Genomic DNA, 14107 nt, shown 5'->3' on the forward strand with positions numbered 1-14107 from the left:
TTTAAACACCAATATACCACCATTTTGTGCTTTCAATCTAATCATGAGACACAAATCAGTATGTGTTGAATTGCAGTCTTCAGTATGGTACCTGTGAAGAACAAGTGATGTGTTTCTTAAAAAAAAAAAATGATATGAAATTTATATTTTGCAGATTTTGTAATGGTTTGAAAGTCAACAAGTTTATGAGGCACATATCCTCTCATTTTCTCTTGGTGATGAATGAAGACTAGTTTTTGATAAATACTATTTTCTTTATTTATTAAGAGGTACATACCTCAGTGTACCTCATGTGGAGAACATGGAATAAGAGGAGGTGTCTCTCAGTTACAAATGAATTGAATATTTCTTAGAGATTTGTGGATTGTCTCATATGTGAACATTCATGTTTTTTGCAGTCTGCAGGGGCATTATGTTTATGATTTTACATTTTGATCACGGCGCACATCATTTTGTAAGTGGGCTGGAAGCCAAAAAGGTGTAAGACATTTAATTAAGGGAATAAATAATAAAATAAATAATTATTTCTGTGTAATATAATGCTAATTATACCTATTTTATCTCTTACTTAACTTTATTTATAAAAACCAAATAAAGCATCCCTTTTTTTCAAAGCAGTAGCTGTTAGCGATTGAAAATTACAGCTAAAATAAGAACTAATACACTCAACAACATCTCAGTAAACATCCTTTCTCAATGAACTGTGGAGGCTATTTTTTATGCTCACTAATGCTAACTGGTTAAGGGCACTTGGAGGCACCCCAGTATCACCAGCGACTGGGTTCACCACTGACCCCCTGAATGATCTTACATTTAATGATAATCTCAGGATGCACACGCTGGCCGACTCATCATACCTGTAAACCTCATTTTAGTAAACTCAGGGATGAGTGTAAATATCTCTGCATAGCTAATCAAACTGAACTGGATCCTTTTGCGCCGGGCTGAGTGAGTGGGAGAGTTTAGTTGATCTGGACGCCAGTGCGGCGGTGATGGTGGTAGCTTATTTGTGGTGAAGGAACTAGTGCCTGCGTGGAGCCACTTGCGCTGCCCATACCATCGCTTGGAGCAGAAATTATGACCTAATGACAAATTCCAGAAAATAAATTCTGCTTTTGAGAACGAGAGAGTCGTTATGATGCTGTTTTGTAACATTGGGGAAGAAATTTTGTGCTGATTTTCTGATAGCCCTTGTAGAGAATCCTCCTCAGTGTATCCTCTGAACTCAATGTACTCTTTAAAAACTCAAAACAAAAAAAAAAGAACTTGAACTAGAACTGCTACAATCTTGACAATCATTGAGATGCTACAGCAGTATAAAAACTCAGGTACTGTAGCACAAATAACTCTGCTTTCATTCAACATCGAGTAAGTATGGAGAGCAATATTTCCCGTTCTAGGCTGGCCTTAATCCAGGACACAGAATTAGACATCACAGAATGAATTTCTGGTCAGGAAACATTTGAATATGAGACTAAAGACTAATTTAGTTAGTAGAGATGTTGCAACTGTTTTAGCACTTCTTGTTTTGTAAGGTAATCATTATTTTGGAATCTTGTGAATAACTTAAATGAAACAATATTTTTAACATCAAAACTCTGTTATAGCAATTTTAGGCCGTTCATGGTGGGTTAATAATATGTATTAATTTATGTCTCCTCTAATCACTGTAGAGTTGACAGTAAGAAAGGAAGTAATTTATCTAAAATATATGTAAAGTTACAAACCTTGAGGTACTAACTTGAAGACAACATCCTGCCTTGTATGAACAAGGTCCACCATATAAAAAAACGCAGTCAGGCTCTTGTAACTCAGAGTTCCCTTTGCTGTGAAATAATTCTTTTAGATTCCATTTCAGAACCAGAAAAGAAAAAGAAGTGACGTCTCTGGAGATCACAGCCGCTGCTGGTTTCTTTTTCCTTCCGACCATCTCAAACCTGAAGGGGCCACCCCACCTCGCGGCCCGAAGTCTTGTTTTTTTTCAAGTCCCGCCAACTGTTTGGAAGCCTGTGTTCACTGGGTGACAGGTGTGGTGGGTGTAGCTGGCACATTTGGCGTGGCGGGGCTGGTGGGGGTTTGTGGCGAGCTCTGGTAGGACCGCAGGAGAACTTTGTGCTTGGTGGCCACCTCCTGTCGCCTGCGCTGCTGGTCGGCCAAGAATTCCTTGAGACGGGTGGTTGTAAAGGTGAGAGTCTGCCTGCGAAGGCGCATCAGGTAGGCATCTTGAAGCCAGGAGTTATTGAAGCAGTCCTTAATGGAGGGACGGGCCCTGTTGAACACCAGACAGTGAGGGTCTGAATATTCAAATATTTTAGAAAGATTTATAAAAGCAAAATTGGCCACATATAGTATATGGATGTGGTGGAGTAACTGATCTGTTTTTATTTATTCAACACTTTGTTTTTCTCTACAGTAAGGTTTCAGCAGTAGGCGATGATACATGTTAGAGGTAAACTTTGGTGTTTTTCAGCCTGAGGCCTCATTACTGAAACTCTGAAATCCCATTTAATCTCAGTTTTAAGATGACATTTAGGATTTTGGATTTTCCAGAAACCTGTTTCCTAACTGCTTTTAGGCAAACATTTAACTATTACAGAAGTGTCCTAACTTAAGAATTTCCAAACTTAGGAACCCTAACTTAGGATGGCAGAGATACAGTCTTAAATTCAGAATCACAGAAACAGCAGCATCACTGTTGATAGGCCTGTAAGGTGATACTCAAGCCCTATGACGATGCTTTAAATTTCCTGGATCATGTATTAATGGGCATATATCGACTGCTAAAACCATTAATTTTGAATTGAATTTGATTGACATTGCATTGCATGTTCCCCAAGGGGGACTAATAAAAGACCTCCTTCTTCTTCTTCTTATCCCGGGGTCGATACTTGGCAAGAAATCTTCCCTCAAAGGTGAAGTTTCCTTTCCTCCAAGATACAATTAATGCCAGTCTTTTCTTGTCCATTCACAAGTTAGCCAGTGGTAAGTGAAGTGAGACATCTGTTGTCATGGATACAGGCAAGTACTGATCAAAGAATCAAGTTTACAGCTCTAGTTAGTTAAGGTATGAGGTCTGAGATAGGACAGGACACAGCCATGAGTTTAAGAATTACTTTAAGATAGGATTATTCCTATTTTTGAAACTTAGGATAGGACAGGCACTAAGGAAATGTTTGTGGAATGTGGAATTTTCCCATGCTTTGTGTCTAAGTGATAAATGACGAGAACAATTTTTGAAACTGGTCCAGTTTTGAGTGAGACCACTGCAGCTGTCAGCTGTGAAACAGACCGCAATGTAATCCTTATGGGCCACTGCAGTACATCAAGTACATCAACTGGACGGAAAAACATAGACAAACCAAGTATAAATGATTCACGCAGGAAGTTTTTGAGAATATTTGAGGAAACTTCAAGGAGTTTTTGCAACTAAATGTTGGTTATGATCAATGAAGCCCAATAATTTCTGTACATTGTAATTACTGTAATAGCTGCATTTTCACCTTTGTTGTAATTACTGTTTTTATTTATTTGCCCATTCATTTGACAGTTTACTGTATTTGTCTGACTATTTTATTAACATGTTGTTGTGAAAACCCCAATAAAATATTGTTCAAAAAAAGTATGTCCACTAGATATGAGTGTTTTTGCATTGACATACTCAAGTGTCTGACAACATTATGGAAAGGAAAAAAGACCTTTTTGTTAAAGACTGAGATACGTTTTGTTTAATCTGAAGCAGCAGTTTTATTGCTCTCGCCAACCTCCATTTGCAGAAACAATAATTTTATCGTAATCATTGTCAATGAAACTTCCACTGTTGAAATGAATTCTTTGTTCACCACATTAAATGTCAAAATATCTATAGGAGTGAGAGGGAGGTCATCCATAAAATAAAGAGAGGCAGCGGGGGAAGAATCTAGTGTACAGCCAGAATATTTTTTTCATCAAAGTCAGTGAATTACAGGTTTGGACCAAACAACCAGAGTTGGTGATTTGTTTGAACAGTGGCAAGATGAGCCGAGATATTTTCTGTGAGTTTTATTTTCTCTCTGTCGAGTTTGAGTGGCGTGTGTTTTGCACTGATATAATGACTCTATTCTCCAAAGGAAGTCTGGTGGGTTTGGTGACAGCGATAAATCAGCTGTCTCTGGTTAAACAACATGTATGTTATTCTTAGAGATCCTTTCTATCCTGTTGTCAGACACTTGGAATAACAGTCTGAGCCTGTCAGTGACAAAAAAAGCACTTTTTGTGGACTGACTGTGCGGGATTAGTTTCACTTCTGCCAGCCGCAGTGCTCTGGCTCAATACTGGACCAATTTCAAAAAGTGTTGTCCCCATCAGTCACACAAAAACAAATAAGAGTCCAGGACTCAGGATCAGAAATTCTGTACAATAAGCCAATTATAAAAAAGACTGTTCAACTTACCAAGGGTAGCTACAGAGGATCTTTTTAAGAAATAGAGAGGCACTTTGGGACACATTCTGGTAGAGTTTAGAGAGGTCAAACTTTGCCGCCTGGATCCTGGCTTCAGTCTCCTGAGGCTCAATTTCCATGAAAGGCGACCTGCCGCTCAACCTGGAAAAATCAGAGGGAAGTTTAGACACTAACAAAACAGTGCAGAACCCTCAAAACATATCAACAACGCACTATAACATCAAAGATGGTTCATTAGGTTAGTCGTGAATTAAATCAGGATTACAAGAGCAGCAAGATGTCCACACCATGTAAAATAACAGAATATGGAAAAAAAAAAATCTGAATTGCAAATGTAGCACACAAATGTTCAATCATAAGCCTCATTTCACACACAGAGACTATAGCATTTCTATTTAAAGAGGACTTGCTGGGTGGAAACTGTGAAAGCAGGACTCACATGATGAAAGTCAGTACGCCCACGCTCCAGATGTCAGCTGGAGGGCCCACAACATCCCCTTTCAACATCTCGGGAGCTGCGAGGAGAAGAAAGGAAAAACGCACAGACTTCATTATTTCACATGGAACTTTAATTACATCTGAAAATTGTCTTTGAACCACACAAACTACAGTTTATGCCTTTGATCCTGTGAACGTAATAATTTAAAATGTGCAAATGCATAGATTATAATTCACCTGTGTTATAGTTTATAGTTACACCTGCTAAAAATACATTGACATGAACCAGGGGTTGGCAACTTTTATTGTCAAAAGAGCCATTTTTGGCAAAACAAGAAAAAAAAGTCTGTCTTGAGACGCAACTATTAAATACAATGTTTTCCTCTGAGACAGTTTTTTTGGATTTGCCATCCACAGCTGGCATACAGGAGACTAAAGAGTAACCACCTGCAAAATTTAGAGGAAAAGCTGCTGAACCACATTTTTGTTGACAAAATATTAAAACTTTTTTTGTGTATAGGTGACACCTTTTTACAGTATGTCAACAATAATAAATGAAAATGAAAATGTTAATAATATTTTTTTGTCAAAGCCACAGGGAGACTGATTTACTGAGTAAATCAAGAAACTGACTGACACTAACTAAATTATCAGTGCAGGAATTATGTTGATCTGATTTTCTGGTCACTTGAGGGCAGTGTAACAAGCTGTGAACACGCTGACAGGGCTAATGTGTTAGAAAACAGCTGCTTATTTACACATCCAGCACATACAGAACAATATCACAATTCATTTGGAGTTGTGTTTCTACTCATATATCTGCTGAAGAAAATATGTGACCTAAAAATGTGTATGCTTGGTAAATTCTCTAGTCAGTACCCCAAATCAACAAAGAGTTGGCCCCTGGCTGCTGCACAGCGGCTGCCTGGCTGAAATGAGTTGTGTGTGTGTGTGTGTGTGAGTGACCGATGGGGTTGCAGCGTGTCTGCAACTAATCTTGCATACTACTGGACCCATTAGCCTAAAATCCATTGTGCACATTTATAACTATATGCTCAAGGACCTCTTGTGATTGCAGTAATTCAGAAGTTTTGCAAAACCTTAAAAATCCTACATATAACCTATACTGACTGCCAACTCCTCACTCCTCTGGTAGGAGGCCTAAAGTCATCAACAAGCTTTAGCTACTAGCAGTGTTTAGAAATAACTAATTACACATAATTAAATTACATACAAAATGTATTTGCAGTCTGCTGTAGTTACTGAGAAAAAATATGTCATTAAATGTTGGTGATTAGGGGCTAGATCCAAAAATTCTTTCAGGGTTGCCTGTGGAGATCTGCACTCTGCTGGGTGTACTTTGTGAGCTCTCTCACCTTTCATAACATGTTTGCGTTTTATAGAACAAGACAAGTTCAGTTTTCCTATTTAGTCATTTGTCATTTAACTCATCTTTTCAGTCTGCCCCATGTATCTGAGTCTTGTTGTTCCATGTGTTTTTAATATCTTCATATAACTGAATTTTCCTTTAAATACTGCTTTTTTAATTTAATTTTCTTTGGGATAACACACCCCCTCAGAAAAGATTGCAAATTTGATAGTGTTAGAATTTATCTTCCCTGTTTAGCATGCAGTTATTAAATCACCATCTCAGGGTTTTTTATCTAGAGGATAGAGAACTAAATCCACTGGTGCAAGGTCTGACATACTTTGTTTCCACCTGACTAGCTAAATTACAGGATGTAAGAAAGTAATCTATTCTAGAATAGCTTGAATATGGATGTGAAAAAACAGTGAAGTCCTTTTCCCTTAGATGTAATATCTTCCGAATACCAACAAGACCCAAGTCGTCTGACAGGACAGTTATTGCCATAAAACTTCTAGTGTTAAGCTGAGAGGGTTGATGCATTTTATCCAAATTTAAATCCCTCACCTCATTAAAATGCCCCCTGAGATTTTATTACCATTACAGATGTTTCTGATTAAATTACAAAGTTACTTCACCTTCACCACTATGCTCATCAGCTAGTTGCTAACTTTGTCTGTCATTTGGTGCTGGGCAGGTAGCTAACAGATGGTTTACTGTGTTTCAGTGAAAACAACTGCTTGCTGTGTCTAGAAACAATTATGATGAAAGCACTGAGACTGAATCAGAAACAGTAAAGTCAGGAGGACATAAAACCAAAACAATGGACCTCATGCAAGAACATTTTCGTATTCTTATCTTAAATTTCTCTTTTTTCTTACCAAGGGCTCATACAAACACACTAGATCAGATTCAACAAACGCTTATAACTTAAAATAACTCTGTAAATTACCGACCTGTGCATATTTGAGTGCATGTGCACAAGACTTGTAAATCAGGATAGTTAACACCCAAATAACACCATATACAACTGCGCTTCCTGCCCCATATAACAGGAAGTGTTCATTCATGAAAATGGCATCAAAGAGAAAAAAGTAGAACTTAAAGAGTTTGGACTTTGATGTCTTGGTTTCAGAGAGCCATAATGGAAAATCTGTCATTTTATGACAGTCAGCAATGGAATTAAAAGACCTGGAAAAAACAGGAAAGGCGATTGCTGTAATGTAAGGATAATTATAAAAGTAATTTATTTTTCAAACTCAAACTAATGATATATACAGTTATTAGTGAAAACCTTGGATTGGATACCAGCTGACTGACTGCACATGACTCTGCAACATGTCTGGACATCTCCTAAATTGTATTTGTATCTGACACAAAATTCAAAATACAAATAAATTGGTGAATGCGACAAGTTCTCTTAAATCACTTGTACACACCACCTAAGAACACATCTGTTTGTACGAGTGGTTCTTGCATGAAGCCCAGAGAGCTGAACGAAGGTAAAAAGTTTCTAAGGGTGAAGAGAATCTGCAGAGCCGGGTCATAATTCTCTGTGGGTTTGTCACTTTAAGTGACACTTTTCACATTACATGTAAAAATATTAGGGCTGCACAATTCATTGCAATATTATCCAAATCGCAATATTGCCAAGTGCAATAAATCAAATCAAATCAATAATCGATAAAGTAAAAATGTGTGAAAACACTGTTATAATGAAGTACTGCTGCACTCCAGAGATGTCCTGGTTGACAAATGTTCTCAAGATGTAAGAAAACATATTTGTTTGGTACACAACCCAACAGGTCCCCAAATTTCAGTGAAAATCAAAACTGTGATCAATTTTAATTAATTGTATCACATATTGTAATTGCAATTTCCAATCAAAATAATCACAATATGACTTTTTTTTAACCATACTGTGCTGCCCAAAAAATATTGATTAGACTTTACATTCCCAGTGGTGTGTGAAAAAACAGGGACTCTTACACATGTACTCCAGTGTTCCAATAGGAGGGCTGAACTGCTTGAGGAAGAGAGGGTTGTAGCTCTGAGCGCAGCCGAAGTCGATGATCTTGATGACGTTCATGTAGGTGACGATGATGTTCTCTGGCTTGATGTCCAGGTGGAGGATGCGTCGGGTATGGAGGTAGTCCAGACCCTGGAGGATCTGCACAATGTAGGTCACCACGTCATCCTCTGAGTAACGGAACCTGAAATATGAACGATTTTAAGTCAGTCACTCACTGATGCCTTTCTAAATAAAATCTGCTCATTCAGTTTAAATGAGAAACCACATAATGAAGTTTTATAACAAGATTCAGGAACAAAGACCACACCTCAGATGGATTCATTTCCGTACTACGAGTACTTAAGCACACCTCATCCGTTTCCTCACCCTTTGACTCTGTTTCCACATCCCTCCCTCCCCGACCCCATGAGTCTGAGAGAGATGGTACCCCACCCAGTCTCAACCCTGCCTGGTTCCATTCCATCTTCCAGCCACCAGCCGACTCCACCAAACCCATCCATCCATCCATCCTACTCAAACCCCTCATCCTCTCCACCACTTCCTCCCATCCCATACATCCCTCATCCAACAACCCCCCATCCCTCACCACTCATCCAACAACCCCCCATCTCTCACCCCTCATCCCACATCCCTTTACCCTCATCCTCTCCCTCCATCCCACATCCCTTTACCCTCGTCCTCTCCCTTCATCCCACATCTCTTTACCCTCATCCCACCATCTCTCAAACCCTAACCCCTTCCCCCTTCCCTCCTTACCTCCAACCTGCACCCCCTTCCAGACCACTACTTCATCATCCACGTTCTCCTCTTCCTCTCTCCTCATTACCAATAAACTGTTTATATGCAAATCTACATTGGCGTGGTCTTTGTTAGTGAAATGATTTCATATCAGATTAACGACTAATTGAAAGGCTTCACCTGTCTGTGAGGCTGAAGAGCAGCTCCTTCCCGCTGCAGTACTCAGAGATGAGCACCAGGTAGCGCGGTGTGACGTAAGCTTCGTGCAGAGCCATGATGCGGTCATGATGAAGCGACTTGAGGATGTCGTACTCCTGCAGCACCTCCTGCTTGCTTTCCGCCTCATATGGAACAATCTTAGCCATGAAGAGGTTTCCTGTGGCGTTTTCCCGGCACTCACGGATCACACCAAACCGACCCCTGTGTGTGTGATGAACAATAAGTCAATAGTTTCCTCTCCAAATGCTCTAACTGCGGGAGAGCTGCATTTATATACAGATACTAATCCCAAATCTGATGTAAATGACATTTGTTGGTTTGAGGGTCAAAGAACTGGAAAAACATTCATAATGAACATTTTCTTTTGTCCTCTTAAATGAAAAAAAATTGAGGGAACAAAACTGGGCAAATTTTCAACATGTATTATATTCCCTGGACAGCTCAGCAGAGCACACTATCAAATAGTTAGTCTCAGAAAGATTAAATATCTCTTATTTGTTTTATAAAGGCCAGTTTAGTTTTTCTCTTTACTTTTTGCTATAAGTTTATTTTATTATTATTATTATTTTATTGGCAAAAGCTGTACTATGCTATCAATTTACAGTACAACTGTAAACCTGTGTTAACTGATTTTTGCAGTGGAACATGCAGTTAACACAACCAGACATATTATTGACTTAAAAAGCTGACACTGCAATTCTGTTAGAAAACAGTTGTTTATTTACACATTGTGCAGACACGGAGTAGAATCAGTATTCATTTGGAGTTGTGTTTCTGGCCATATGTTTTGGGATGTAAATCCAAGCCTGTGAGTTATTATAAAAATAAAATAAAATAAAATAAAACAATGCAGTGGTTCTCATGTAGAGTCCACTGGGGTCCATGAAAAGTCCCAAGCAAGGCCTATACTGTTCTTTTTTATTTTTTAATATTCATATTTTATTTTTACTATACATCATTTAAAATAATTCTTCAGACTCCTAATCAGACTCCTAAATAATTTCCGTCCTCGCTTCATCTTTCTGCACCATGTTTACAGAGTGTTTCTCCACAACCATGCGTATTTTGAGAGGAATATATTTGCTAAAAAAAAAAGAGAAGAAATGCACCACAAACAAAGTTAAAGATAACTCTGACTAGTCGTAATAATATCATTATTGTGAATTCTTTTGGTCTTTCCTTTCGTGCACTTAAAATCTGATCTAGAGACAGCTCTAGTTGACATGGCACAAATATTTTAATAATAACTAAGTAGAAGGCTTCATCAAATTATTCTAAGGGACATGCTCATGTCCAGGGGGTCCCTGTTCTATTTTCTAACCTTAATAAAAGAAAAAAAAAAATGAGAGCCTCTGTGTTAAAACACTCACACTGTAGACATTTAATCTATTGTTAATATAAAAATATTGATTATGGCAACATTAAAGTCTTTCAGTTATAATTTATAGTTATCAGCTCACATTTGAGTTTGTTTTGCTTAAATTTTTTTTTATATTTACATCAGGTTCCATCAGGAGTCATTACCTTGCTTTCTCATCCATGAAGGTGTAAGGCTTCTGTGGGACTCCCTGGCGCAGAGAACCCTCCCCAGGCTTGCCCAGCGGTGTCCTGCGTCCCGAAGGTGTGATCCGTCCCGATGGTGTGACCCGTCCGGACGGTGTGCTCCGGCTGTCCCCTCCCTGCACCACTGGGGTCAAGCTCTGCACCACCACCACGGGCGGTGAGACGGTCGCAGGAGCGACTGAAGGGGTGGTGGTTGTTGGAGTGGAACTCTCTTGAGAAGGTGGAGTAACACGAGCGGTTGCAGCTGGCACATACATCGGTACAGAAGAAATAGGTTTCCCGATGACAGGTGCAGGTGGTGGTACAGGAGACGGAGGTTTAGTGGTTATGGAGGGGACTATATTTACAGGACTCCGAGGTTTGGGTGGGACAACAGGGGGAGGAGCCAGTTTGGTTTGGGGTTTGCTGACACTGATGCTAATGGTGGTCTTGGCTTTGGCTGGCGTGGCTTGAACAGATGTGGGAGTCTGAACGGGAGCTGGTTCAGAGGGGGCCGTAGTAACTGGTGGAGTGACAGCAGGACGGCTAGCATCGACCTGCACAGTGGGTTTGATGGTCACTGGAGAAGCAGATTTAACCACAGATGAAGCAGGAGCTGAAGTTACAGGAGGGGTGGGTGATACTGCTGTTGTTGTAGTGGGTTTACTAGGAGCTGGTTTCATGGGAGGCACTTTCATGGATGACATCATCACCACAGGGGGAGGAGGAGTGGTTGCAGGAACAGTTTTGACCACCACAGGAGCACTGGTTTTAGCTGGTTCTAATGAAAGACAAGGAGAGGAAGGATACACCTCAAAGACTTGATTTGATATATGAAATGGGCAATACATAAAATGTATTTATCTACAACTAGGACAGTGGTTCTCAACTCTTTTGAGTCGTGACCCCACAGAATAATCAGGTTGGTGTTCACGACCCCTAGAAAAATATCTATATTGCAGAAAGTCAGGCTTTCCAAAGCTTCTTGGCAGCTTGGGGCTCTGTTGAAAACCCTGGCGCCTCACATTTCTTAGCTGATGCTGTCAGATCTTCATGTGACCCACCTTGAGACACAATCTCCATTTCCTGTCCTGGCTCCCGGTGGGGCCAAATCTTTAGCTAAAGCCAATAGTTGTTCACGTGATAGCTAGCACAACTAATTATAGCTGCTTGGTTAAGCACAATATTGTGCTAAAATATATTTTTTGTGTGTGTCCAATACTCTTTACTTTACTCTGATAAACACACTAAATAAAATATATTCTAAGGCAAATTATATCACGGTACAGGGGATACAATGTATAGTGTGAGGTTAAATAATTTGTAAAATACATTACCCCAGACAAAAACATCAATAACATTTAACAAACTACGACTTTCATCCATGTACTTGTACATTTTTAAGGACATGCATCAATGCATAATCAATGTATTGTATATAAGCTTTATCTGAAATAAACACAAAGTTATCTAAGATTTTCCTTGAGATAGAACATACCTGAAACATCCAGGCTTACAACTTCTGAGAGGTTGCTGTAGGGGCCCTGGCCAGCTTTATTGACACATGCCACCCTGAACCTGAAAGCGCCCCCTGCTGGCAAGTCAACCACATTGTAATAACAGTCTGCCACCCCTGTAGCCACGATCAACCAGTTGGTCTCACCTGAGGAGTGAAAATGATGGTGTTATTTCAAAGGGACAGTTTATATTATTATTATATCACAACTTGTCATTATTCAAATACACACATTCATAAACCAGTCTCATATCTCATGTGTGTTCACGACTGTACGTTACATTTCAGCACATAATAAAACTCCACTCAGTTAAAGCTACACTCATATTGTGTGGGAATTTGGAGCCCCCTGTGGACAAAAGCAGTAGTTTTTCAGCTATAACCACAAAATATAATCTAAAAAATAAAAGCATCTCAATAGAAATGCCCCCCTTCTTCCTTTTAACTGGCTTAAGTTCTACTCATTGTAACTTCGGCTTCGGTTTCATCGTATTTCATAGAGAATAAAAAAAAACAGGGGAACATCGTTAACTTATCATTTTTAGTAAATACTGACCCTCTGTTCTCCTCTCCAGAGAGTATGTGCACGGGGCCATGGTGTCTGAAGGCCTCCACAGTACCAAGGCTGTGTTGTTGTACTTCTGAGGTATTTCAGGGGTCCCAGGACGATTGGGCAACCCTGAAAAAACACATCTATCAGTATGACATACATATCATCTGGTCTTTGGTTCTTATTTTCCCTCCATTTTCTTCCCAGGCCCTCCATTGTCTATCCAACAGACTATAAGGAGCTGTATCCACCAAAGTGTATTTTCCCAGCTGAAAGCACCAGGCGCTGTTCTGAACATGTCCAGCTGGGAGCGCTTGAGAGTGCCATGATACAGAACAACAGTAGTAGAAATGTGCCATTCATGTGTTGCAAGTGCCTAATTATGCAGATAGTTTGTGTTATCAACAAATAGTGAATGTAAAAATGTCAGAAGAAGGTAGAGCATTTGATCGAGCTTTTGCCATCTGGAACATCTGGATAGTCAAATAAGAAGTAAAGTAAGAAGTAATTTCTCCTCCATTATTGTGTTCAGTACTTTTAAATATAGGATGTGATGGTTTATCTCTGTGGTATTTGTCCTGCCTGTTCTCCACTGGGTAAGTGAGATGTGGTGGGGTAAAAACTGACGTTGACAAGCACAGCGTTTTAGGGTGAATATTTGTCAACTCATGGCAACTGAAAAAAAAAGCCACAAATGCAGCACTCAGTGCAAAATAGATGTCCAGTGACTCATCACACTGCTGGTGTTCATAGTATAGTGTAAAAACGCAGCACTCCCATTGTAAAAAATCAAAAAATACACTGGTCTGTGGTGGACAGAGCCCTTAAAAGTATTTATTACTGTATGTTTTTATACGCGTACTAGATATAGGAGCAGGTTTACTGCTCCTCACACACTGACATAAAAGTGATGTATTTCATAGTTCTTACGAGCAAGAGATATTGTGCAAGAGCTGGACACAGATGCCAGGGGGTTTGTAGCGACACATTCATAGACCCCTGCATCCTTTTTGGTGGTCTGCATGATCATCAGCAGCTGTCGGCCATCAGGGCAGGCGATCATGTTCATCCTGGCATCAATCTCCAGGGGCTTCTTATCTGAGGAAACGTACATGTGCAAATATGGTCATAATGATGAAGATTTAAGTTTGCCTTTCTAATTATAAATGATATAGATGGAGAGTGTTAACTTTTCAAAGAAAGTACTGTTAAGATTCAAAAGTATTCTGTAAGAAATGATCAGACACACATAACTGTTTGTTTAATCA

The 14107-nt window shown here is 39.5% G+C and overlaps 1 protein-coding gene across 1 annotated transcript in view; it reads right to left on the reverse strand.

Moving 5' to 3' along the window:
• Window positions 1-121: 121 nt before the first annotated feature.
• spegb (striated muscle enriched protein kinase b) overlaps window positions 122-14107 on the reverse strand; it is a 55002-nt gene continuing 41016 nt past the window's right edge. Inside the window, exons 33-41 of the mRNA XM_084724256.1 lie at window positions 13770-13937; window positions 12846-12968; window positions 12272-12436; window positions 10756-11554; window positions 9193-9432; window positions 8232-8455; window positions 4878-4953; window positions 4430-4579; window positions 122-2269 (exon numbers count right to left, since the gene is read on the reverse strand). Of these exons, the coding sequence (XP_084580382.1) occupies window positions 2014-2269; window positions 4430-4579; window positions 4878-4953; window positions 8232-8455; window positions 9193-9432; window positions 10756-11554; window positions 12272-12436; window positions 12846-12968; window positions 13770-13937 (2201 nt within the window). The 3' untranslated portion in view covers window positions 122-2013. The remainder of the gene's footprint in view (window positions 2270-4429; window positions 4580-4877; window positions 4954-8231; window positions 8456-9192; window positions 9433-10755; window positions 11555-12271; window positions 12437-12845; window positions 12969-13769; window positions 13938-14107) is intronic.

The sequence above is a fragment of the Lutjanus erythropterus genome, chromosome 8 (assembly GCF_056507025.1).
Source record: "Lutjanus erythropterus isolate fLutEry1 chromosome 8, fLutEry1.hap2, whole genome shotgun sequence".
Classification (NCBI taxonomy): Eukaryota; Metazoa; Chordata; class Actinopteri; order Lutjaniformes; family Lutjanidae; genus Lutjanus; species Lutjanus erythropterus.